Source organism: Sinocyclocheilus grahami, unplaced genomic scaffold (assembly GCF_001515645.1).
Source record: "Sinocyclocheilus grahami isolate Dianchi unplaced genomic scaffold, SAMN03320097.WGS_v1.1 scaffold344.1, whole genome shotgun sequence".
Classification (NCBI taxonomy): domain Eukaryota; kingdom Metazoa; phylum Chordata; class Actinopteri; order Cypriniformes; family Cyprinidae; genus Sinocyclocheilus; species Sinocyclocheilus grahami.
Window position 1 is genome coordinate 334,970 of NW_015505523.1, and position 23,921 is coordinate 358,890.

The window sequence follows — 23,921 nt, forward strand, 5'->3', positions numbered from 1 at the left end:
TTTTGTGTTTGTTTTTGTTTTCTGTTTTGTTTTGTTTACCGGGTTGTTTGATGATGTGAAGACTTTTTCTTTATTTTCTCACCTCACTAATGCTCCACTATTCCAATTAACTTGGTCAAATCACAAATCTAATTTAATTTTATTTTATTTTATTAAAATAACCCTAACTCTGTTTAATTATTTTAACTTTTTTGTTTTACTGTTTTTGTTGCTGTTGTTTTGTTTTGTTTTCACATTGCAACATGAAAGCTAGTAATGAATGTTTTTATGGTTTGAGTCAAAGAAATCAATGATGTGTGAAAAAAGTGATCAAATTTAATTCAAAGTCCTAATTTTACTTCAGATTTTTAACATGTTTCTGATGCTGTTTCTATTTAATTAGAAAAATATCAGGGGAAAAAATCAATATGCTACTTTAAAATTAAATACATTTTTCAAACTATTAAAATAGCCTTGACTATTAGGCATTTTACTGTATTATTTACCGTATCACTTTGACTGGTTATTTATGGAGGTTGTACACTTTGGATTCAAGCCATATCCATTTAAATTTTATATTCATTGAATCAGACACACCCAGCATCCATTTATAGATACAAAAGCTTGACCTTTTCATGTTTAGTTTACAGAGGAGCTTGAGGCATGAGAGAGTAACAGGAAACTAGCGGCCATGTACTTTAGATGAAGTGACCAACAGACCTTTGTGTCAAGCCCTTACCTCCCCCACAGTGACCACCCGCTGCTAACCCCGCCTCCCTGTAAGCTGGATCAGGAGTGCCATTGAAGGCGACGCTGAATGCTGTCACTGCTCTCCTCCTGCATTACCCAGCATCCCACAGCAACAGGTAGCCCACAGTAGGTCATACATAAGAGGACAACTGCAGTGACTGCGGAAGAGTGTACTTTATCGTCTGATATAATTTACACCTGTCAATCATCTGACTGCAGACCATCTCTTGAACCTGGACGTGTGGACATACATAACAATTAGAGACAGAAGGACGGACAGATAGAGGTGCAGAGATAGAAGAAGAAGAAAAAGGGAGAGCGGGGCGCAATACAAACACTTAAATCACTGTAAGGTGAGTAAGTTTTCATACTCAGGGCTTAGCCGTACAGCACCTCATGCTCTTTTAAGGCTTTATGGAAAGCTACTTACTGCTGACTGTTTTCTGCTTTGCCGCGCTCTGTACCAGGCCTCAGGAGAAACCATTTATGCCTTGCTATAGTTAGCTGAGAGTGAGTGTTATTTTACTGTCAGTAGACAGGTTTTTAGGGTTGTGAAATACCTTAACATAAGGTGAACATAATACCTTTTTGTCTTGTTTTCCAGTAAAAATATCTAAACATCTTTCAAATTAGATGGATTTACTGGAGAAGCCAAACTGTGTAATAATTATAAGACATGTTTTCAGAGAAATTGTACTTTATTTTATTTTTTTAATTAGCTTATTTAAATTAGCTTTTTGTTGTTTTGTTTTAATTAAAATATCTTGAATTAAATTTAAATGATTTTTCTCATTAAAAAATGTCTAAACATCTTTAAAATGAGATTGATTTACTGGAGAAGCCAAATTGTGTAATAATTATTAGACATGTTTTCAGAGAAATTTAACTTTTTTTTTAATTAGCTTATTTTAATGAGCTTTTTGTTGTTAATTTTAATTCAAAATTATTCAAAATTATCAAATTTAATTCAATTAGTCACTGTAAGGTGAGTAAGTTTTCATACTCAGGGCTTAGCCGTACAGCACCTCATGCTCTTTTAAGGCTTTATGGAAAGCTACTTACTGCTGACCAGGCCTCAGGAGAAACTCTGTACCAGGCCTCAGGAGAAACCATTTATGCCTTGCTATAGTTAGCTGAGAGTGAGTGTTATTTTACTGTCAGTAGACAGGTTTTTAGGGTTGTGAAATACCTTAACATAAGGTGAACATAATACCTTAACATCTTTTTCTTAGTGTTTTTGTCTTGTTTTCCAGTAAAAATATCTAAACATCTTTCAAATTAGATGGATTTACTGGAGAAGCCAAACTGTGTAATAATTATAAGACATGTTTTCAGAGAAATTGTACTTTATTTTATTTTTTTAATTAGCTTATTTAAATTAGCTTTTTGTTGTTTTGTTTTAATTAAAATATCTTGAATTAAATTTAAATGATTTTTCTCATTAAAAAATGTCTAAACATCTTTAAAATGAGATTGATTTACTGGAGAAGCCAAATTGTGTAATAATTATTAGACATGTTTTCAGAGAAATTTAACTTTTTTTTTAATTAGCTTATTTTAATGAGCTTTTTGTTGTTAATTTTAATTCAAAATTATTCAAAATTATCAAATTTAATTCAATTAAATTTTAGCCCATTGGCAAATAGATTATTCTTGTTTTATTCATGACTACAATTTAGCAAGGTTTGTGTAAAACAAGAATAAACAGCCTGTAAAGTGAGAAACATTTAAGTATTAATTTAAGATATAGTCTTAATATCTCACACAAGTTTGTTTCAAGTATGTTTATATTGTTGGGATATATTATAATACTGTATATGTAAGTATATTTAGATATATTTACTGTAAACCAAGACAAAAATAACCATTATTTATTTATTTAATTTCATCTTGGTTTTAAAAGTTTCAAAACTTTTTTAGAGATTTATTTCAAGTGTAGAACTATCTTATTGTCATCCTCACGTGGATGTTGTGTGGATGGAAAGAAACATCTTAAAGCAAGAACTGAATTACTTTGACATGCTGCTTTGACACAGACTCTCAGCTGACAGACACAGAGGATGTGACTGTGTTAATCTGCCTCTGGCACTCACTGAGGTGCTGGATAAAGCAGTTAAGAGTTTAGAGGGGCACAAGATTTAAGACCTTTAGTGAGTCTTGGCCCAGGGCAAACGACCGCTTATGAAACAAGCCAATTTATAGTCATCCTCACGTGGATGTTGTGTGGATGGAAAGAAACATCTTAAAGCAAGAACTGAATTACTTTTGACATGCTGCTTTGACACAGACTCTCAGCTGACAGACACAGAGGATGTGACTGTGTTAATCTGCCTCTGGCACTCACTGAGGTGCTGGATAAAGCAGTTAAGAGTTTAGAGGGGCACAAGATTTAAGACCTTTAGTGAGTCTTGGCCCAGGGCAAACGACCGCTTATGAAACAAGCCAAATAAACACCTGACCTATAAGTCTAGAAAAGCATGAGAAATAGGAAACACGTTCATTGGTTATTCAACATTTTACTGTTAAGTTATTCACTGATTTCAGGAGCATTAATTTGAGTATTAATTTTATGCATCCTATGTGCACGATGTTCTTTGTTACAGTCACAAGTGCATTGTGGAATGTAATTATGGCAGAGTGCTCCTCAAAATGTGTTTCTGCATTAAACTGATCCCATAAAGTGTGAGATTAGATGTAGTTAGGCGAGAAAATCCAGACAGTTTAAGATCTATAATCTCTTCTTATGTGCTAGAACAATATAGCGGAATGTTTTCATTTTTGCCAGATGCTTTTTTCTCTAAATTGCCAGTGTGTGGGAGCAAATAACTAAAACATGGTTTGTGGAAATTTTCAGCAGTGATCTCTAGTTTTCAGTTATGTATTTCCAAATGTTAAATGCTATGGTTATTATTATGTTTTCAACTCAGTTATTAAAACTAGCTAGTGTAGCTAATAACTGCAACCCCAATTCCAGATAAGTTTTTGTAAAATGCAATAAAATCAATAATCTGTGATCTGTTAATCCTCTTTAACTTTTATTTAATTGACAAAAGTACAAAGAAAAGATTTCCAAAGTTTTCACTGACCAACGTAAATGTATTTTGTAAATAATAACAAATTTTGATTTTGACGGCTGCAACACACTCCAAAAAAGTTGGGACAGAGGCAAAATAAAAGTGAATAGGTTATAGAATATCCACGTTAAACTGTTTTGAAACAGTTCACAGTAAGCAGGTGAATTGGTAATAGGTCAGGGTATCATGTTTGGGTATAAAAGAAGCATCTCAGTCTTTGCAAGCAAAGCTGGATCATGGCTCATCACTTTGTGACAAATTTCACACGAATCAAACATCACATTTCGCAATGAAAAATTGCAAAGAATTTAGCTCTTTCACCAAGCACCATACATAGTATTGTGAAAAGATTCAGGGAATCCAGAGAAATCACAGTACATGTAGGGCAAGGCAGGACACCTCAGTTGAATGTGCTTGACCTTTGAGCCCTCAGATGGCATTGCATAAGAAACCGTCATGCTGCGGTGTTAAATATAGCCATATGGGCTCAGGAGTACTTCAGAAAGCCACTGTCATTTACCACAGTCTGCTGCTGCATCAAGAAATGCAACTTGAATATCTGTTACTCTAGGAGAAACCTATACATCAATTGTATGCAGCGATACAGCGATTCTCAGTCCCAAAGACCACATGGACCATCCAGACTTTCATCAGCGACAGAAGCAAAAGCAAATGTCTGTCATGGTATGGGGGTGCAGCAGAGCCTAGAGCATCAGTGCAAATGGCATGGGTGACTGGCATATGTGTGAAGGTACTATTGACATTGAGGCATATATTAGAATTGTACAGAGAAATATACTGCCATCAAGATGATGTCTTTCATGGGAAATCCATGGTTATTAGATCAAGACAATGCCAACTCTCATTCTGCATGTGCTACTATAGCGTGGTTTCGTAGACTCTGAATGAATGTTAGACTGGCCTACCTGCAGTCCAGATCTGTCTCCTATTGAAAATGTATGACCAGTCGTGAAAAGGAGAATCAGACAACAACGATCACAGACTGCTGAGCATCTGAAGCCTTGTTTACGTTGGTCAGTGAAAACTTTTCGTTTGTACTTTTGTCAATTAAATAAAAGTTAAAGAGAATGAACAAATCACAGATTCTTGATTTTATTACATTTTACAAAATGTCCCAACTTCTCTGGAATTGGGGTTGTATTTTAATTACTTAAAAGTATGGATAGCGTGGCAGTTGTCACGACACACACACACGAGGAATACAGGAACTAAGGAACGAGGAATATACGAAACAGTCTTTAATCCATGGAACGCAGGGTACATAAACACAGGAGACAGCAGGAAACACATCCACGTAAACGAGTAGACCAGACAAAAGGGAAACTGAACAGGCAGGAACTTAAATACAAGGGTAATTAATTTGAACACAGCTGAACGGAATCATAATTAAACTAAACAAGGACAGGAAAATGACCAAATAAGGAAACACAGAAAGCCACATGAGGAGCAAAACACACACAAAACACGTACCAGAGTCTGACAGCAGTAGCCTCACCCTGTATCCCTTGACAAAATCCCAATAGGATTTTTCCATTAGCTTTTGGATTACTGCAGAAAATACTGTTACCAACAAAAGTTTATGATTCTCACACGTTTTGTTCATCATGATAATCATCACAAATTAATTTCTTCACAGACTTTTATAAGTTTTGTGGCCAAAATACAGTCTCCAGCTGTGAAGAGCTAAATGTAGGATATAAACGATCTACAACAAAAACATCTGTTAAGTATGTCTATCATGTTGAAATCATGTGTTTTAAAGCCATATCGTTTTAAACTTCTGATATAGGTTTTCTGAGCGCACACATCTAAAACACGCGCACAGAAAGAGGCTGTAACTCGGCATGTAAGTTCTCTTTCATGTCTTATTGCGCTTAAACTGTCAAATACACACGTTTATGTGAAAAACACATATTAGTTACAGAAACACAGTTGGTTATGTCTGTAAAGGTAAACATCTGGGAAAGAAATTGCATGTTTTATTAGATCTGTGTATTAAATGACAGCAGCATAATGTACAGTATTGCTGTCTATGCTGTTAATATAATAAAATAAAAACAGAAAATCACTCACTGCTCTGGACTGAATAACATCTATAGCTTTAATAAGAAGACATTTCTTACTTGAATGCTGATTTTAAATGCTTTAGCGTGAAGATAAACATTGCGGATTGTGTGTGGCTCACTCAGGGTGGGATCTATGCTAATACGGCAGTGTCCGTCAACAGTCATGGATGGGGCTTGTAAAATTTGACATCACATTTTACGGATTCTGAGAACGGCTTGTTCTGAGACACTGCTTATGATTTATGGGGGTTTAAAAAAAGGAGCAGGTGGATTTTTATAATTATATAGTGGTTGTGTACACGCACTGCCAGCACACATTTATGTTCAAGCAACATGTAAAAGTGAAATTTGCATAAAATTTCATAAAAAAATACATAAAAAAGTTTTAAGGATTATTTAAGGATTATATTATTTTACATAAAAGGATTATAAACACAACAAAACTGTGAAAGTGGACTAGTGAGTTTATCCATTCAGAGTCATGACGTTTTATGATGATGTTTCCAAAAACCTCTGTAATCCCATTTAGCCACTTGTTAGCAACCCCCGTTTTTAAGACAAGTAAAAGCTTTAAAAACATCACAAGCGGCTATTATTGATGTGTTTATGTATTTTTGTAGAATAAAATGTGAAAATATATTGAGCCTGTATTAACCATAGACATTACGTCAGGCATTTAAACAAAAATCCATTCAAAAAACCCTTTGACTTCAGGACGATTGAACCAGAAGTGCTAAAATGTAGAATTGTATATAAGCAGGTAGAAATGGACACAAATCCGTATTCTTGTGAATAATCTCTTGTGAAATCATTTCTCAGAGTATCCTATGTGCATTTCAGTTTAGAGGACAATGCTGAGAGCAGTTCTGTGTTTGACCATGTAAGACATACTAATACTGTAAGTCTCTCAATGATTGAAAACTCAAATTAGCAAAAGCCAAGCGCATCTCCCGGCATATCTATACCAAAACATTAATTCATTTAGGCATTGTATCACTTTTCCGATTTTGGTATTTCATTAACCAATATCTTTAAAAGCAAAATTGGTCTTTATATTGTGCTTAATCTATGTGATTAAAATCCATGCTAATCTTCTTATTGAGTGTGCAATGAGGACAGAACATGAGGAAACACATGCCTCAGTCTCACTCCCCAAACTACATTCTCACATCTAACCTGATGATAGTGACATGAACCTATCAAATTCTAAAAATAGATCTGTGAGGCAGCTAAGCCAGGTATTGTTTATGATGTCTGTTCATGACGCAGGTGAAGTAGTAATAAGTTATGCAGTGTTGAAAGACAAAGCTACGCATAAGGAAATGATTCAGCTGGAATATTCAAATGACAGTTTGCTTAGTGGCGAGCTTATCCAGAGGAATCTGTGTAAGCTCCTAAAGACTCCTGCTGCTCACCTGACCTGCTCTGGGCCACATGGGTGCTGCTCCGCTTAACCCTGTGGAGTCTGGAGCATTGAATCAGTTATTTTATTATGTAATATATCTGCCGTGTTGATGTGTCCACTCAGGACAATATAACTGTTTCTTATGTGAGCTAAAAATGGGGTCAAAAAGACCATGTTGAAAATCTGAGACCAAAATCTGTTGTTTCAAGTTATTTCAACTTAATTTTAATAGTACAGGAACAATTAACAAACATTATCAAAAAACAAGCAAACTTGCTAATAAACAATATACAAAAGTTTTATATACAGTGGTAGCCAAAATTATTAGAACACTAGTATTTTCACTAGCTAAAAATGGTTTTAAGCCAGTTATTTCTATCTTTTGCTGTAGTTTGTCAGTAGGAAATATCAATATATATGTATATACAGTATATGTGGAAAATGAAGTAAATTAGCATGATATTAATAATAATAAAAAATAATGACAATGTAATAAAACTAATCCATTTGTTGATTTTAAAGGTATATTCTATGACCAGGTCAAATTTACTGCATTTTTGGCTTAACGTTGATTACCATAATATCTATCTACCACCCATCCATCCATCCATACACACATACATATGTGTGTGTGTTTGACCTGGCCATTGTTTTCTTTAATTACAGCAAGTAACTTGCAATGGAAGTGAATAGGGCCAATTTTGAGATAATTTAAAAGCAGAAATATGAAGCTTATCTTTTTTAAAGCACTTCAATTAAGCATTCTGTTCAAATTTGTGTCTTATTAGCACTGCAAAGCCGTTTAAATCATTTTTTGCAGTCATTTTAGGTACTTGGGGATCATTGTATTGCATTGTGATGGCAACAAGGTTGTATAATTGGAGTTAGTAAGCAATTTTTTTTACACAAAATTCAAATTAAAACTCACATTGTTTACATCTTTTGGTTATGCTATTGAAATAGTAAGTATTCACTTCCATTATGTTTTACTGTAAAACCCCAATCTTTTCTTCTTAAAAGAAATGGCAGTATACATGCTAATTAATTTCTGTGATAATCAGCATTATGCCACAAATGCTGTGGACTAAGCTTAACTTGAACTTAACCCAGAACGTGGAATATATTTCTTTAATGCATTTCTTTCATTCATTGATCAAAAGAGGCCTCGACGATCAACAGGGGCTTGAAGTTTCTGAGGTTTGAGATCTGATTATTCTTAGTGATCAGACCTTAGACTGCATTTGAAAAGCATTCAAAGGTGCACAAAACCCTGCCAATACAGAGGACTACAGGGTTATTCTTGAACGTTGGCACTTAATCACGGTGGTGAAAAGCTTAGAGACGAGACTGTGTGGGGTTGACAGTGCAAATTGTCCCTTTGACCTACTCGGCAGGCCAATTAGCAGAGTGCACAGGCTCGTCTAAGCTGTCTATCTGCACTCCTGACGGCTCTTTCAGTGATGTTGTAATAGGGACAGTTATGTCATTGCCTCTCAATCATAGAAACGTTCAATCCATTAGCTTCTTCCTGTCATTGTAAGGGACTAATTCCAGACCACAGTCTATTAGCCTTTAAATCAGTGAGGGAAGCTCATTGTCTTGTGGGTTTCATGGACTGTGCTTCCTGCTGGTTGTACTGACATGTAGTGTGTAAGGATTTGAGGAAGCTCTCCCTGAATAAAACTATTATTCCACAGCTGTGTAATTATCCTCAGTAGCACATGGTGTTAATACATGCATCAAGTATATTTGGTATCAGGAAGTTGCTTTAAGCAACTACAAGAGGTATATTATTTAAAAGGCATTCTGAATGATATCCTGTAGTTCTGATAATGTCTTTCTAACTACCATGGTGTGGACCGTCTCAATCTTATCTTAAAATAAGCCCAGATTTGTGGTGTTCATTGCAGGGTGGGATGCCACAATGGCTGATGATCTAGCATCCTCAACTGTACCTGATTGATTATTTCCTGTGATACAGAATTTGCTCAGGGTGTCATGTAGTGCTTAGAGGAAATGTATAGTGCATTTCCATTCCAGCGTTGAGGATAAGTACGATTTTTTATTTTTATGTATTTTTGTTTATTTAAAAGTCATTCATGTTTTTATACAGCAAGGATGCATGTACAGTAATTGATTAAAAGTGACAGTAGCGACACTGGCATTGTTAGAATTTTTTTTTGCAAATAAATACTGTTCCTTTGAATGTTCAATTTGTATTCATATTAGAATGATTTCTGAAGGATCATGTGACACTGAAGACTGGAATAATGGCTGCTGAAAAGTCAGCATTGCCACAGGAATACATTTCATTTTGTAATATATTAAGTTAGAAAATACATTAATAAGAACAGAAAAAAAATTAAATAGAAAATATACTACATCAATTATTTTACATTGTAATATTTCACAATATTACTCTTTTTACTGTATTTTTGATCAAATAAATACAGCCTTAGAGAACATTAGAGACTTCTTTAGAAAACTAAAATCTTACTGAACTCAAACTTTTGGATGGTAGTGTACAGTAGAGAAGAAACAAATCTTACGAGAGATATGTTGTTTACAGAGAAGTAGAATACAAAAATCGATAAGCTATTGTTGGTCATCTAAATGTATCAAATGAAACATAGCTTTTATAAATTGATTTGTTCATTTGTTTGTTTATTTTTTATTTGCAAAAAGTTTTATGGCTTATTTAAAATGTCAAATACTAAATATAAACCTGAACTGCCATTACTAACAATGTTTTTTTAGATTAATGTCTCTCTTGTTATCATACATGATTTCACTGATGGAAATAGTAATGAACAATACTCATCAATTTAAAATATTTGAATGTCACTAATACACAAGTGTCACGCCAGAAGCAGCAGTGATGAACTTTATGGGCTTAGGAAACAGATTCATTAACTGTATGCCTACACTGGCTTGTTCCTGGTGTTTAATGAATTGTGTTCCTTTATAAAGTAGTGTTAAAAACAGAAATTTAAGCTCATGGAACAGTTCTGCTGACCTTTATGTATTGTATGTTTGGTCTAGTCTGTCTGGGCCAGTGTCTTTGTAGTTTGACCCACATTGGTAATAGAATTAGCTCTTTAAAAAGTTAAAGATGTTTTTGGTCTTTAATATTCTTTCTAGTAAAGCTATATTGTGAAAGTGTTCCTTCATTGTAATTTTCAATGTGCCCCAACAGGGTGGTTTTAAAATTTATGGTGCAGTGAGAATCTCTAATCAGATTCTATCAAATGTATCTTCAGAGTACACTTATGCAATTCTGATACAGGCTCACAGGTTCTTGCTTTTATTAAAAAGATCTTAATATCTTTTAAAATAATTGATTGCAAAGGCCTAGGGTGTGGAACGTGCTGTCACATACAGTCTGTTTCTTTCTTATAGATATATTTCTTCATTTCATACAGTACAGCAGGTTTATTTGACCTTTGCTTTGATCTTTTTTAATTCGATCTAACTTTACATTTAATTTTTAATGTGTTTTTTTAATCTCCTTCTGTTTTTATCCTGTATAGGTCCCTCACATGGTGACTTCTAATGTCAAAACTCTAAACCAGAAACATGGTCATTCTGCAACAGGTAAGGTTCTTATGCTCTTGCTCAATGTTCAACTTCTTTACTTTTTCACCCAAAAATGAAAATTCTATCATCATTTATGTGTTCCAAACCTGTTGGAGTTCCTTTCTTTCTTTCTTTTGTCGAACACACAAGAAGATATTTTGAAGAATGCTGGTAACCAAACTGCTGACAGTAGCCATTGACTTCCATAATATGGAAAATAATAACGTGGAATCAATGGCTACCATCAGCTGTTTGATTACCAACATTCTTCCAAATTTCTTCTTTTGTTTTCAACAGAAGAAAGAAACTCGTACAGCTTTGGAACACGTGAAGGGTGAGTAAATGATGACAGAATTTTCATTTTTGGGTGAACAATCCCAGTTTAAATGATTGTTTTTGCAATCATTTGTGAATTTTTCCAATGACAAAGATTTGGTTTTTGATGGGTTGTCCCATAGGGGGACTATGTCTGGTTGGACCTCAGAACAGGCCGTGAGTTTGACGTCCCTGTTGGCGCCGTGGTCAAACTCTGTGATTCGGGTCATATCCAGGTCTTAGATGATGAAGGAAAGGTGGGCCTTTCAGTGTGTACTACTCTTAATAGTGCCCAACATGTGAGAAAAAAAAAGTTAGTGAACTATAAATGCGGAAAGTAACAGATAAAAGACAAATCAATAATTTTGACCCATACAATGTATTTTTGGCTATTGCTACAAATATACCCCAGCGGTCACAAATGTTCTTTATCTACTGATCAGAAAGGAAGTTTAATTGAATTATGAATTTTGTATCTGTTTTATTAGTAAAAGTCTGTATTTTCCCCTTATCTAGGAGCACCGGATCTCTCTTCAGAATGCTACAAACATCAAACCTATGCACTCAACCTCCATTCATGGGGTAGAGGACATGATCCGTCTCGGGGACTTGAATGAAGCTGGTATCCTCAGAAATCTCCTGATCCGTTACAACGACAGGGTCATATATGTAAGCGTGACCTTTAACATTTCTCTGTCTGGTGATGTTCATTTTATTACTGTGGAATCTAAGGCAGCATGGGAAATTTCATGATTGGGTTAAAAAAAAACAAAAATGAAAATTACCCCATGATTTACTCACCGTCAAGCCATCCTAGGTGTACAGTATATAGCTTTGTTTTTTCAGACGAATACAATCAGAGTTATATTAAAAAATGTCCTGGCTCTTTTAATATTTATTATGGTAGTGAATGGCTGTTGAGATTTTGAAATCTAACAAAGTGCATCCGTCCATTATAAAAAGTACGCCACATGGCTCTGGGGGGGGTTAGTAAAAATATACATATTAAAACTTCATAAACTGTAATCTCTAGCTTCCACTAACTGTTGTACGTGTTCTCGTTAGACTAGCATATTCTCACCGGAGCTTATGCTACACCTAGCCCACCAGAGCCGTGTGGAGTATTTTTTTTATGATGGATGGATGCCGTTTTTTGAGCTTCAAAATCTCAACCCCCATTCACTGCCATTATAAAGCTTGGAAGAGCCAGGACATTTTTTAAATATAACTCCTATTGTATTCATCTGAAAGAAGAAAGTCATATACACTCAGGATGTCTTGACGGTGAGTAAATCATGGGGTAATTTTAATCTTTGGGTGAACTATCCCTTTAACATTCCACATTACATCTTTAGCATAATGTTAGCCTATAGTCAGATTCGTATTTAGGGCTTATTTGGTCAAATTCAAGTTAATGTTTTTCCCCTCTTTTACGAAGAATTACATCAGATTATTTAAGTAAAATGGGTCGAAAAACAGCAAAATGCTGACTTTAAATGGCAGATGGCATTGGCTTGTTTCTGCTTAGCATTAATTCTAAGTCGCCGAACTTACATTTTTTAAAGATTTTATGCTCCAAAGCTCACACACATTCATTCAGAAATATAGACTGTCATTAGACCATTGGCATTGATTTATGGCATTGACCAAAATATTTTACCTTCGTTGTAGCATTTGCAGAATGTGAAATCAGGGCATGTGTTTTCATTCCGTTAAAAGCTTGAATGAATGATTTGTTTTGGTCTCTTAGATGGTATAGCTTTTTTGCTCATTGTTTTTGTTTCAGGCTGCAGAAAATTGGCTTCATGAAATGTGACCTTTTATTTTGTTTCATCAATGAATCCCCTTTAGCCGTTCTCACCACTAGAATACCTAATGTAATGCATTGTAACTTTGTCATAGGCTTTTAAAATAATGCTTGAATCAGTTCAATCACTTGGCATAGGCAAAATGTCCTAGGGTCATTCCTCTTTTCATGAGGTACACCACTGCTAGGATTCATTTGTATGTAAATGTGTTCTAGCTGCTCCGATTTATTTACTTTTTATCTAACTAGAATGTCATAGTTTTTTCGATTTTCTTGTCACTTGCTCTTTCTTGATGGTATGAAACACATCATTGTAGTAAATTGATGGGTCTGACTGATTCATAAAGAGCACCAGTTGTCACCCACAATGCCTAAACTGTGCTTTGTCCAAATTTGTATTTTGATGGTATTAAAGATATATGTTTCAGTGATGTTATTCAGCTGAGCAAAAGAGCTGAAACATGGAAATTGTGTCATGGCATCAGTTTGACAGTTTGAAAGAGGAACAGGAAAAACTATGATGTTACATGATGATAACAGCATGTTGTGCAAATGTCTTGGATGATTATACAGTTAAAAAATCAATACAGTTAATATTTAAACTGACTTATAATACTTGTATCTGCATATTGAGGAAAGTATTTTAACTCCTTCACTTCCAGTGTTTTAAAAAAAAAATTTCAACTACTGCCAGCATTTTTTTATCATTTTCAGAAAAAAATCATTGCCCCCAGAATATTTTGTTGTATGAATATCTGAACATGCATTTTGTCAAAAGAAAGAACAGAGCCTCTTCTTTTAAACAAAAGATAATGTTTTATTCTAGCTTCATACATAGTTTTTTATCAACACTTGAATGTGGGCAAGTTTCATGAAAAAAAAGTCACATTTGAAACAAAAAGCTTGTGAAAAGATTACGTCTGAATCAGATTCAGAATGATGATCTAATCATAGATGAAGTAGATCAGAAAGTTTCCTTTATGTAATGATACTTAACCAGAAATGACTCATGGGAGTCAATTGTGACTCCAGTAATGACAGTCATGAATGATTCACTGACTGAGCGAGTCTGATTCAAACTGCAAACAAGTTCAAGGCTGTTTTGTGAATATTTTTGTCAAACTTATTAAAAAGAGCAGACTCATAACAGAACAGACACGTAAGGTCCATTAGTTTATTAATCAGATATCAGGGGTTTCTGTGTGTTCGTTGCTACATCGCCACCTCAGGAGATAGTGAAACTTTGTGTTTACACATGCAAATGTCTCCCGATCGTCACCAGCGGATTTTAAATTATTGTAAATTATTTTTTGTTTTTTTCCAGTCTGGAGCCCTGTAACCACTCAATTATGTGTTTATAATAACATATTTCAGACGTACACAGGATCAATCCTGACAGCGGTGAATCCATACCAGCTCCTGCCCATCTACACACCTGATCAGATCCGCCTCTACACAAACAAAAGGATAGGAGAGATGCCACCACACATCTTTGGCATTGCAGACAACTGCTACTTCAGTATGCAAAGAAACAACAAGGACCAATGCTGCATCATCAGGTAAATCACAGCCTATAAAGGTTTAGGGTAAGTTTAAGTGTTTTTTTATTTTTACCACAATGTAATTCACTGGTTAGTGCCTATAACTGTGTTGACTATGTGCGTGTTCAGCGGTGAGTCTGGAGCTGGGAAGACGGAGAGCACCAAACTCATCTTACAGTTCCTGGCAGCTATCAGCGGCCAACACACCTGGATTGAGCAGCAGGTTCTGGAAGCCAACCCTATTTTAGAAGGTCAGATCATCTCTAAACCTAATGATATAAACCCTACCTGTCTGACACTAGTGATTGCCAGCGGTAGCTTCAGTGCTAGGTCACAACACGGCCCTGTGATCTGCTCTACACCCTATTAGTAAAGGAGCGTTCACACTGAATGCGATGTAGAGTGACAAGCCAACCGGACATCATCAATTTTTAGTGGGAGTTGGCGATTTTCCTTGATTTCAAGTGGCTTGTGACCTCCAGCAATTTAATCACTGTCAGTATGAGCGGGGCTTAACGCGTCTGCGTTATCAGTACTTATGGATTCATGCCGAGCTTCTCACATGCATAAGCCTCATGAGCAAGCTTCAGGCTTTGAGCCAGAACTCAGGCTGTTTGTTTACCAAAATGTGTTGATAAACTCTTGTGTCACTTGTTAATTACACTGTACTGTGAAAGGAGGGAGGTACGCCAATCAGAAGAGAATTGAATATTCCTTTAAAATTAGTAGGAAAAAACTTTTGATGTAGTTTTGTGAAAGTAGGAATAAAAATCAATTTTAATACAGTTCAGTACTTTTTAATACAATAATAAAATAATATTCATTAAGAAAAAGTAATAATATATCATTTCTCTGAATTAGTTGTCACACATCAGTTATTATTCATACAGTAGCACTCATACAGTAGCATGTCCAAAAGCATTACATTATATTAATAACTGATGTTTGAAATTTAAAATGAAAGAAATTTATGTCAAATTAATATACACATACATATACACATGCGTGCCGCATAAATGGGCCATTCTACAAAACTGGTCCAAAGTCAGAGTTGGAAAGGTCTTGAAAAAATGTATTTTTCCAAAAACAAATTATGTATGCAAATTGTATAATATCCAAGCATGGTACACATTTCTATTAATTGTGCTACATATTGTATTTTCAGAAAGTTTTGGAATAATTGTCCTCTCCCCAAATTTTTCACTACCGAAACAGTAATAATAATTTAATTAAAAGGGTTATATTGACCTATTAAGGTTTTGCTTACATCTACATTGTAAATATATTTTTTAACAATATTTCAAGTGTAATTTATGAGATTTGTTGTATTTTGAATAAAATTTTTCTTTGTAAAAGGCAAAAAGTTGATCATACTAATTTCAAAGTTAAGGATTCATTAGTTTGAATATACATTGAACCAAAAACTATCATAACACCTTAGTTGATAATTCAGTATACTTTATTTTTGACAAAACATCATCCCATGTTTCAGTAGTGATATACAGTTGTGTTCATAAATTTACATGCCCCTTGCAGAATATGCAAAATGTTAATAATTTTAACAAAATAAGAGGAATCATGAAAATTGCATGTTATTGTTTATTTAATACTGTCCTGAATAAGCTACTTCACATAAGACATGTTTATATATTCTCCACAAGACAAAATAATAACTGAATTTATAAAAATGACCCCATTCAAAAGTTTACATACTCTTGAATCTTAATACTATGTGTCATTTCCTGGATGATTGACGACTGTTTTTATATTTTGTGATAGTTGTTCATGAGTCCCTCGTTGGTCCTGAGCAGTTCAACTGCCTGCTGTTCTTCAGAAAAATCCTCCAGCTCCTGCACATTTTTTGGTTTTCCAACCTTTTCTGCATATTTGATCCCTTTCCAACAGTGACTGTATGATTTTGAGATCCATATTTTCACATGGAGGACAATTGGGGTACTCATACATAACTATTATATAAGATGAAATCATTTACTGATGCTCAAGATGGCAAAACAATGCATTAAGAGCTGGGGTGTGTAAAGTTTTTGAATTGGATGATCAGGGTAAATTGTATTTATTTTGTCTTCTGTGAAACATTTAAGTATTTATGTAGTTTCTTAAGTGCAGTACCAAATGAAAAAAAAAAAAAGATCTTTAAACAAAATAAGAAAAATTTACCCATCATCATCCTGTTCAAAAGTTTACATCCCCTAGCTCTTAATGCATTGTGTTGCCTTCTTGAGCATCAGTAAATGTTTCCATCTTTCGTAATAGCGATGTATGAGTCCCTCAATTGTCCTCAGTGTGAAAAGATGGATCTCAAAATCATACAGTCACTTTTGGAAAGGGTTCAAATATGCAGAAGATGCTGGAAAATAAAAAAATGTGCAGGAGCTGGAGGATTTTTCTGAAGAACAGCAGGCAGTTGAACTGCTCAGGACCAACAAGGGACTCATGAACAACTATCAAAAAATATAAAAACAGTCGTGGATCATCCAAGGAAACAACACAGATTATTAAAGGGGTCATATGATGCAATTTCGATTTTTTCTTTCTCTTTTAAGTGTTACAATCTCTTAGTGCATAAAGAAGATCTGTAAAGTTGCAAAGACTTAAGTCTCAAATCCAAAGAGATATTCTTTTCAACCACGCCTACCTAAAACGGCTCGTTCAAACACGCCCCCACATGTCTACATCACGATGTGGGAAGATTTGCATAACGTCGCCCAAATGTTCACGCAAAGAAAGAAGGTGTAACTTTTATTCTTGCTGTAGTATTGTTGCTGCCACCATGTCGTGAAGACGTGTGTGTTCTGTGTGTTTCGTTGTGAAAGCGAAACTACTTTGTTTTGGCCTTCCAAAAGAGGACGATATCTGCTTCGTCATGCCTAGAGCTGATCCGTGCTGGTCGCTGAGGAAATACATCAACTTTGAGCTGTGGATCGCCGGATCGGACAAAGCGGAGTCCAGCCCAGGGTCGTCACATGTGGCCTGCCGGCCACGCCATTCTCAAGCCTGCCTGCCGCCGCTCACTCTAGCCCGCCGTGTGAAACTACTTTGTTTGGTCTTCCAAAAGAGGACACGACTAGAAATCAGTGGTTAAGTTGTATTAACAACACTGTTCCAGAACAGTTCAACCCAAATATTCAGATGTGTGCAGCACATTTTATGGAGGACTGTTTCCTGATCCTAGTAGAGTAGACTACAATGACGGCTGTTCTGACTCACAGACTGTAAGTAAGTTTTTTATATTTAAAGGATTTGCCACTGATGATTCAAACGCGAGTTTTGAGCAGTGTAGAGTAGCGCTTGTTGTTTGTCATTTCTCCGATCACAAATGCAGACATGGTTTTATGTTTACATGTCCATTGAAAAGGGAACATAATCTCCTCCTGGTTCATTGTTCAGGTTTCCTGGAGAAAAACCGAGACAGCCTCCACAGTGACATCATCCAACTCATGCACTCATCCAAAAACAAGTTCATCAAGCAGATCTTCCAAGCTGATGTTGCTATGGTGATGCCCTTTTCCAATACCGAATCCATATTTGCTCAGCATTAATATGCTCACGACACGCCAGCGAGGCTGCAGATCTCTGAGGGCCAAATGCTAGCCATGCAGGTTTATGTCAGGGTTGCATATTAAAAGCAAAGACGTGTGCTAGTATAATTGCCCTTGGAAAAACACACAGTGAACGAGAGAAGTGACTGCTACAAATGCTAGAACTTTAGCCTGAGTCTTTAACATGACTCAGTCTGACTAACCCTGCTGCTCTAACTCACTCTCTCTCTGTGGTGATGTCAGCCCTAATCTTTCTTGGCTGATTCTCAACAGACTTGGCCCAATTCTGTCTCTCTCTCTCTCTCTCTCTTTCTCTTTTCTATCCTCACTCTGTCACTCAATTTTTTTACCTTATTTTTGGCCTCAGTTTTTGTGTGGCTATTTGGAGCCCACTGCATCCCTTCAAAAGGTAATCAATGGCATGGTTTGTGTCCCTCTCAGACTCCTGTTGAACTACATTTTCTCAATAGTCCCTTACTAAAACTCACTCCTGTGGTTTTCTTCTCTTTTGGAAATGGGTTCTGTTGAAGTAGTCGGTAAGGGCACGCTGACAGAATAATTTAATAGCTCTAACAGCGGCATTATTCTCCAGATGAATTGAGGAAAAACGTTAGTCATCACAGACAGATTCTGTTTCAAGTTAGATGCGGCCTGTTCTCATTGGTGTTTTTCAGCATTATTTTGAGTTAATCTTCTTTTTCTTTTTTTTTTACAAGAGAGAAATTCCATTTACTCTTTTTCCTGGCGCTGAGTGAAGTTTGAGGAAGGGAGAAACTACTAGATTTGCTTTACAATGCCTTCTTAAAGCATTTGCATGTAAAGTGTATGGAATAAAAGCAAGAGAGAGGTAGACAGAGAAGGATACAAGCAACCAATGAAGATCCCGAAGAAATGTGATGAGAGTGGGAGAGAGTATGAAAACAGTACATTTATTAAAGGCAGGAAAGAAAGAAGAAAAGATTGGACCAAAAAAGGGCCACAAAGGAAGGTGAACTGGTGTCTTTGTGATGGGTGTACTATGGGTATTTGCTGTAGTTTTGTGTGATTGCTTTTGTGAGTTTAACTTATTTTTGTGTGAAGTTAATGGGAGAATTTCTGTGTTTTCAGGGAATGGAGACAAGGAAGCGTTCCCCGACTCTGAGCAGCCAGTTTAAACGCTCACTCGAGCTGCTCATGAGGACGCTGAGCGTGTGTCAGCCTTTCTTTGTGCGCTGTATTAAACCCAATGAGCTCAAAAAGCCCATGGTGAGTAAAACAGTGTCTTTGTGTGTGTTTGAAGATAAGATGCAGATAATTTAAACATTTAATTAGGGCTCAACAATGAGGATGATATGAAGGCCCGCAGCCAATCTTTCTTTCTTTACCACAGCACTACATAGGACAAATGGTATAGAGAATGGGTTGATTTATGTAACAGGGCAAACAAGACGAGAGACGTGCAGATCCATTTGAAAGCTTTATTAGACAGAGATGTGGTCAATAACACAGGCAGGGTCGAAACACCAGCAAACAGGTATGGCACAGGCAAAACACAAGAGTAGTTCAAGGACAGACGTGATCAGATTCCGGCGAACAATATCCAACAGGGCAAGGCAAAGAGAGATAATCCAGGTACACAGCAATAGTCCAGGCAGGGGCAAACAGAGTCCGAACGGTAAAACAATAGATAATCCAAGGTACACAGGCTGGAATCAGGAAACAGGTAATAACAAGTCTTGACTAGACTATGAAAACACGAAATGGCTCCGTAGAGCAGCTATCACTAAGAGAGTGATAAACGCAGAACAATACTCGGCAGTGAGAGAGAGGAAGTCCATGGCATATGTAGGGTGTGTGATTGGTTACAGCTGTAGGTGTAATCAGTGCAATGGATGATGGGAAATGTAGTCCAGGGTATAGTGTAACAGTCTGTGTAGTGTGAGAGTCCATGTGGTGAGCGGGTGACCTCTGGTTGTGAGTGAACAGAAGTTCATAGACTGGATCTCTGACAATTTATTTATCTGTCTATCTATTTATTTATTTACAACAATCCTACATAGGACAAATGACATTGAGGATGGATGGATGGATTCATTCATTTATTCATTTACCACGATCCTGCATAGGACAAGTGGTATTGAGGATGGATGGATGTACTGATTGATTGATTTGGATTAGAAAAAAATCTAAAATTCTTCTTTCAGTATTTTTGTCTTGTTTTCCAGTCAAATTATCAACAAATTATTAAAACAAGTTACATTTAAAAGTAAAATTGATATCAAGGTTTCCTTAGTGAAAAAATATACTAAAATGTATTTGAAATACGTTGATTTTGTACTTTTGGTGTACTAAAGTGGTATACTTAAAGTCTGCTAAATTGGAACAGCTAATTTTGTACTTATTGCACTTTAATTTTGCGGAGGTAGTACTAAAGTCCAACTAAAGATATGCTGGAGTGTATTTGATTGTGTTAAAGTGGAACTATTGCAAGTATACTTCAGGTACACTTTAAATATCTTGCATTTAAAGACATATTATACAAAGATCGTACAATCCTCATCAATAGTGACATTAAAACACATTTTAGGTTTAATATTAAGAAATGTGCATTGTGCAATAAAGAAATAGCCTACTCCGAGTTTAATTATAATTTTATATCAGCAAGTTTTGATATGTCAAAAAATATGTTAATGGATTTAAAGTACTTATTAGTATGAAATAAATGTTTTAAATAAATTATGGCATAGTTTGTTTTGTTTACTAGTGTTTTTTGCAGAGAATATTTTTTCTTACTTTTTTCTTACAGTTACATTTTGTTAGATATATGCTTAAAGTTTACAAAAATCTTAATTGTTACAAAAAAGATAAATTGATATATTGTACAAATCGATAATAGGATATATTGTCTTAACAGAAGATATAATCCTAATTTTGCAGAAGAAAATTTTTTTACTGAGCCCTGAATACCAGCACTCATTCTCTCCTCTGCAGATGTTTGATAGAGGACTGTGTGTCAGGCAGTTACGCTACTCTGGGATGATGGAAACTATCCGAATACGCAGAGCTGGATATCCCATACGCTACACATTCGCTGAGTTTGTGGATCGTTATCGGGTTCTTATGCCTGGGGTCAAACCAGCCTACAAACAGGCAAGTCTAAAGCATTACTGTGTTAATGCAGTCAACAGATGTGACGTGCAGGTCTGGAGTATTCTGTTTGCTTGACAGCTCTTATCAAAGCTTTTTTTCTGTGCACACTCTTAGAATTGCCATCTGGTGATTTTTTTTGACAAGTGCTGACAATTTGCTTTTAGGAGGTAGCTCTGAATCTGTGTCCTCTTACAGGAAGATCTGCGAGGGACCTGTCAGCACATTGTTGTGTCAGTTCTGCAGAAAGATGATGATTGGCAGATTGGAAAGACAAAAATCTTTCTGAAGGTTTGCCACAAATAAAAAAATTTCCGCAGATTTGGCTTTGTTTTATATTTGTGACTAATTGTATACTTGGCCTATACTTGCTGTAGGATCATCATGACATGCAGCTGGAAATTGAAAGAGATAAAGCCATCACTGACAAGGTCATTCTCATCCAGAAGACTGTGAGAGGTCAGAAAGAGAGGTACGAGAAAAAGAAGAGCAGACAAAAAAAAAGGGAAAAAAATTACATGTAAAACAACATCTTTTCAAATTATCATCTTTGTTTTCTAGAACTAACTTCCTAAGGGTTAGAAAGGCTGTGACATTAATCCAGCGAATATGGAGAGGCTACATCTCTAGAAAGCACTACGCTGTGGTGAGTTGGCATGCTCTCAATGAAACCTAAGCAGAGATAATATGCACTGAGGTTTTGTCTGATTATAATTATCCTTTCATTTCAGATGTGTGTAGGTTTCTTGCGGCTCCAGGCCTTGTACAGGTCACGGAAGTTGTACCTGGTGTACCAAGCTTCCAGGACACGCATAACTCTGCTCCAGGCCTGGTGCCGTGGCTTCCTGGTGCGGCGGACATTCTCAAAGCGCTTCCATGCTGTCCTGACAATCCAGGCTTATGCACGAGGAATGATAGCACATAGACTATGCAAGCGTCTCAGACTGGAGGTAAATCTACATTCTATCTATCTATCTATCTATCTATCTATCTATCTATCTATCTATCTATCTATCTATCTATCTATCTATCTATTCATCCATCCACCCATCTATCCAGCCATCTGTCTGTCGATCAGTCCATCCATCAATCAATCCATCCATCCATCCATCCATCTATCCAAACACCAACCCGTCCATCCATCCATTCATATGCCCATCCATCAGTCCATCTGTCCATCCATCCATCCATCTACCAATCCATCCATTTATCTACCAGTCTGTCCGTCTGTTCATCCATCTATCAATCTGTCTGTCCATCCATCCATCCACTCATCCACTCATCCATCCATCCGTCCATTCATCCATCCATCCATCCATCCATTCATCTACCAATTCATCCGACCATCCATCTACCAATCCGTCCGTCCATCCATCTATCCACCAACCTGTCTGTCCATCCATCCATCTGTTCATCCATTCATCCAATACACCCACCCACCCATCCATCCGTCAGTCCATCAATCCATCCATCCATACACCCACCCACCCATCCATCCATCAATCCGTCCATCCATCCATCAATCCGTCCATCCATCCACCCACCCATCCATCAATCTGTCCGTCCATCCATCCATCCATCCATTCATTAATCCGTCGATCTATCTACCCACCCATCCGTCCATCCGTCCATCCATCCATCCTTCAGACAAGCAGATACTTAACTGTGTTATAATAAAGTTTGTTCTCTCTCTGTTTAGAGGGAGCGACGATTAGAAGCAGAGCGGCAGCGTCTGGTTGAGGAGGAGCGTCTGAGGAACCAGATGACGGCACGTAGGGCTCAAGCAGAGGCAGAGAGGAAGCACCAGGAGCGTCTGGCCCAGCTCGACCAAGAGCAGAAGGAGAGAGAGCAGGCAGAGCGGGATGAGACACTGAGGAAAAAGGAGTTTCTGGAGCAGATGGAGAGAGAAAAACAGGAGCCAGTCAACGACTCTGACATGGTGGACAAGATGTTCGGATTCCTGGGCAGCGCCAACTCTCTTCCCAACCTGGAGGGTGAAGCACCAGAAGGGTTTGAGGTGCAGGACTTTATGACTATTAATCTCTGTAATTTACCTTGCCTGGCTTTCACATTATCTTAGTTTGATTTTGTTTGGATGTAACAGGATCTTGAGAAAGTTCCCAGACAGTTTGAGAAAGTCATTGATGAACCTCTTCCACTTCCTGATGATGAAGAGGAAGACCTATCAGAGTATACATTTGCAAAGTTTGCTGCAACCTACTTCCAGGGAAATGCCACACATACGTATATACGGCGGCCACTGAAACAACCTCTGCTGTTTCATGAGGATGAAGGAGATCAGCTAGTATGCTTTTATTATTTGTTTAAAAGTAGTATTTATACTAATAATATAGATTATTAGATGTGTTATTGTTTACAGGTTTACTGTTTAATATTTACACTGCTTTGCCCATATCATATGTGACCCTGGACCACAAAACCAGTCTTAAGTTGCACTGCTATATTTGTAGCAATAGCCAAAAATACATTGTATGGGTCAGTATAATGAAACCTAAGCAGAGATAATATGCACTGAGGTTTTGTCTGATTATAATTATCCTTTCATTTCAGATGTGTGTAGGTTTCTTGCGGCTCCAGGCCTTGTACAGGTCACGGAAGTTGTACCTGGTGTACCAAGCTTCCAGGACACGCATAACTCTGCTCCAGGCCTGGTGCCGTGGCTTCCTGGGGCGGCGGGCAT

At 36.6% G+C, this 23,921-nt stretch overlaps 1 protein-coding gene across 1 annotated transcript in view; it reads left to right on the top strand.

The window, feature by feature from the left end:
• The first annotated feature begins 785 nt into the window (after positions 1 to 785).
• Positions 786 to 23,921, top strand: part of LOC107603275 (unconventional myosin-VIIa-like) — a 48,454-nt gene continuing 25,318 nt past the window's right edge. The window contains exons 1-13 of the mRNA XM_016296040.1: positions 786 to 1,082; positions 10,826 to 10,889; positions 11,330 to 11,443; positions 11,703 to 11,855; positions 14,368 to 14,552; positions 14,664 to 14,887; positions 17,943 to 18,049; positions 19,202 to 19,339; positions 21,065 to 21,223; positions 21,419 to 21,511; positions 21,598 to 21,692; positions 21,782 to 21,866; positions 21,952 to 22,170. Of these exons, the coding sequence (XP_016151526.1) occupies positions 10,872 to 10,889; positions 11,330 to 11,443; positions 11,703 to 11,855; positions 14,368 to 14,552; positions 14,664 to 14,887; positions 17,943 to 18,049; positions 19,202 to 19,339; positions 21,065 to 21,223; positions 21,419 to 21,511; positions 21,598 to 21,692; positions 21,782 to 21,866; positions 21,952 to 22,170 (1,590 nt within the window). The 5' untranslated portion in view covers positions 786 to 1,082; positions 10,826 to 10,871. The remainder of the gene's footprint in view (positions 1,083 to 10,825; positions 10,890 to 11,329; positions 11,444 to 11,702; positions 11,856 to 14,367; positions 14,553 to 14,663; positions 14,888 to 17,942; positions 18,050 to 19,201; positions 19,340 to 21,064; positions 21,224 to 21,418; positions 21,512 to 21,597; positions 21,693 to 21,781; positions 21,867 to 21,951; positions 22,171 to 23,921) is intronic.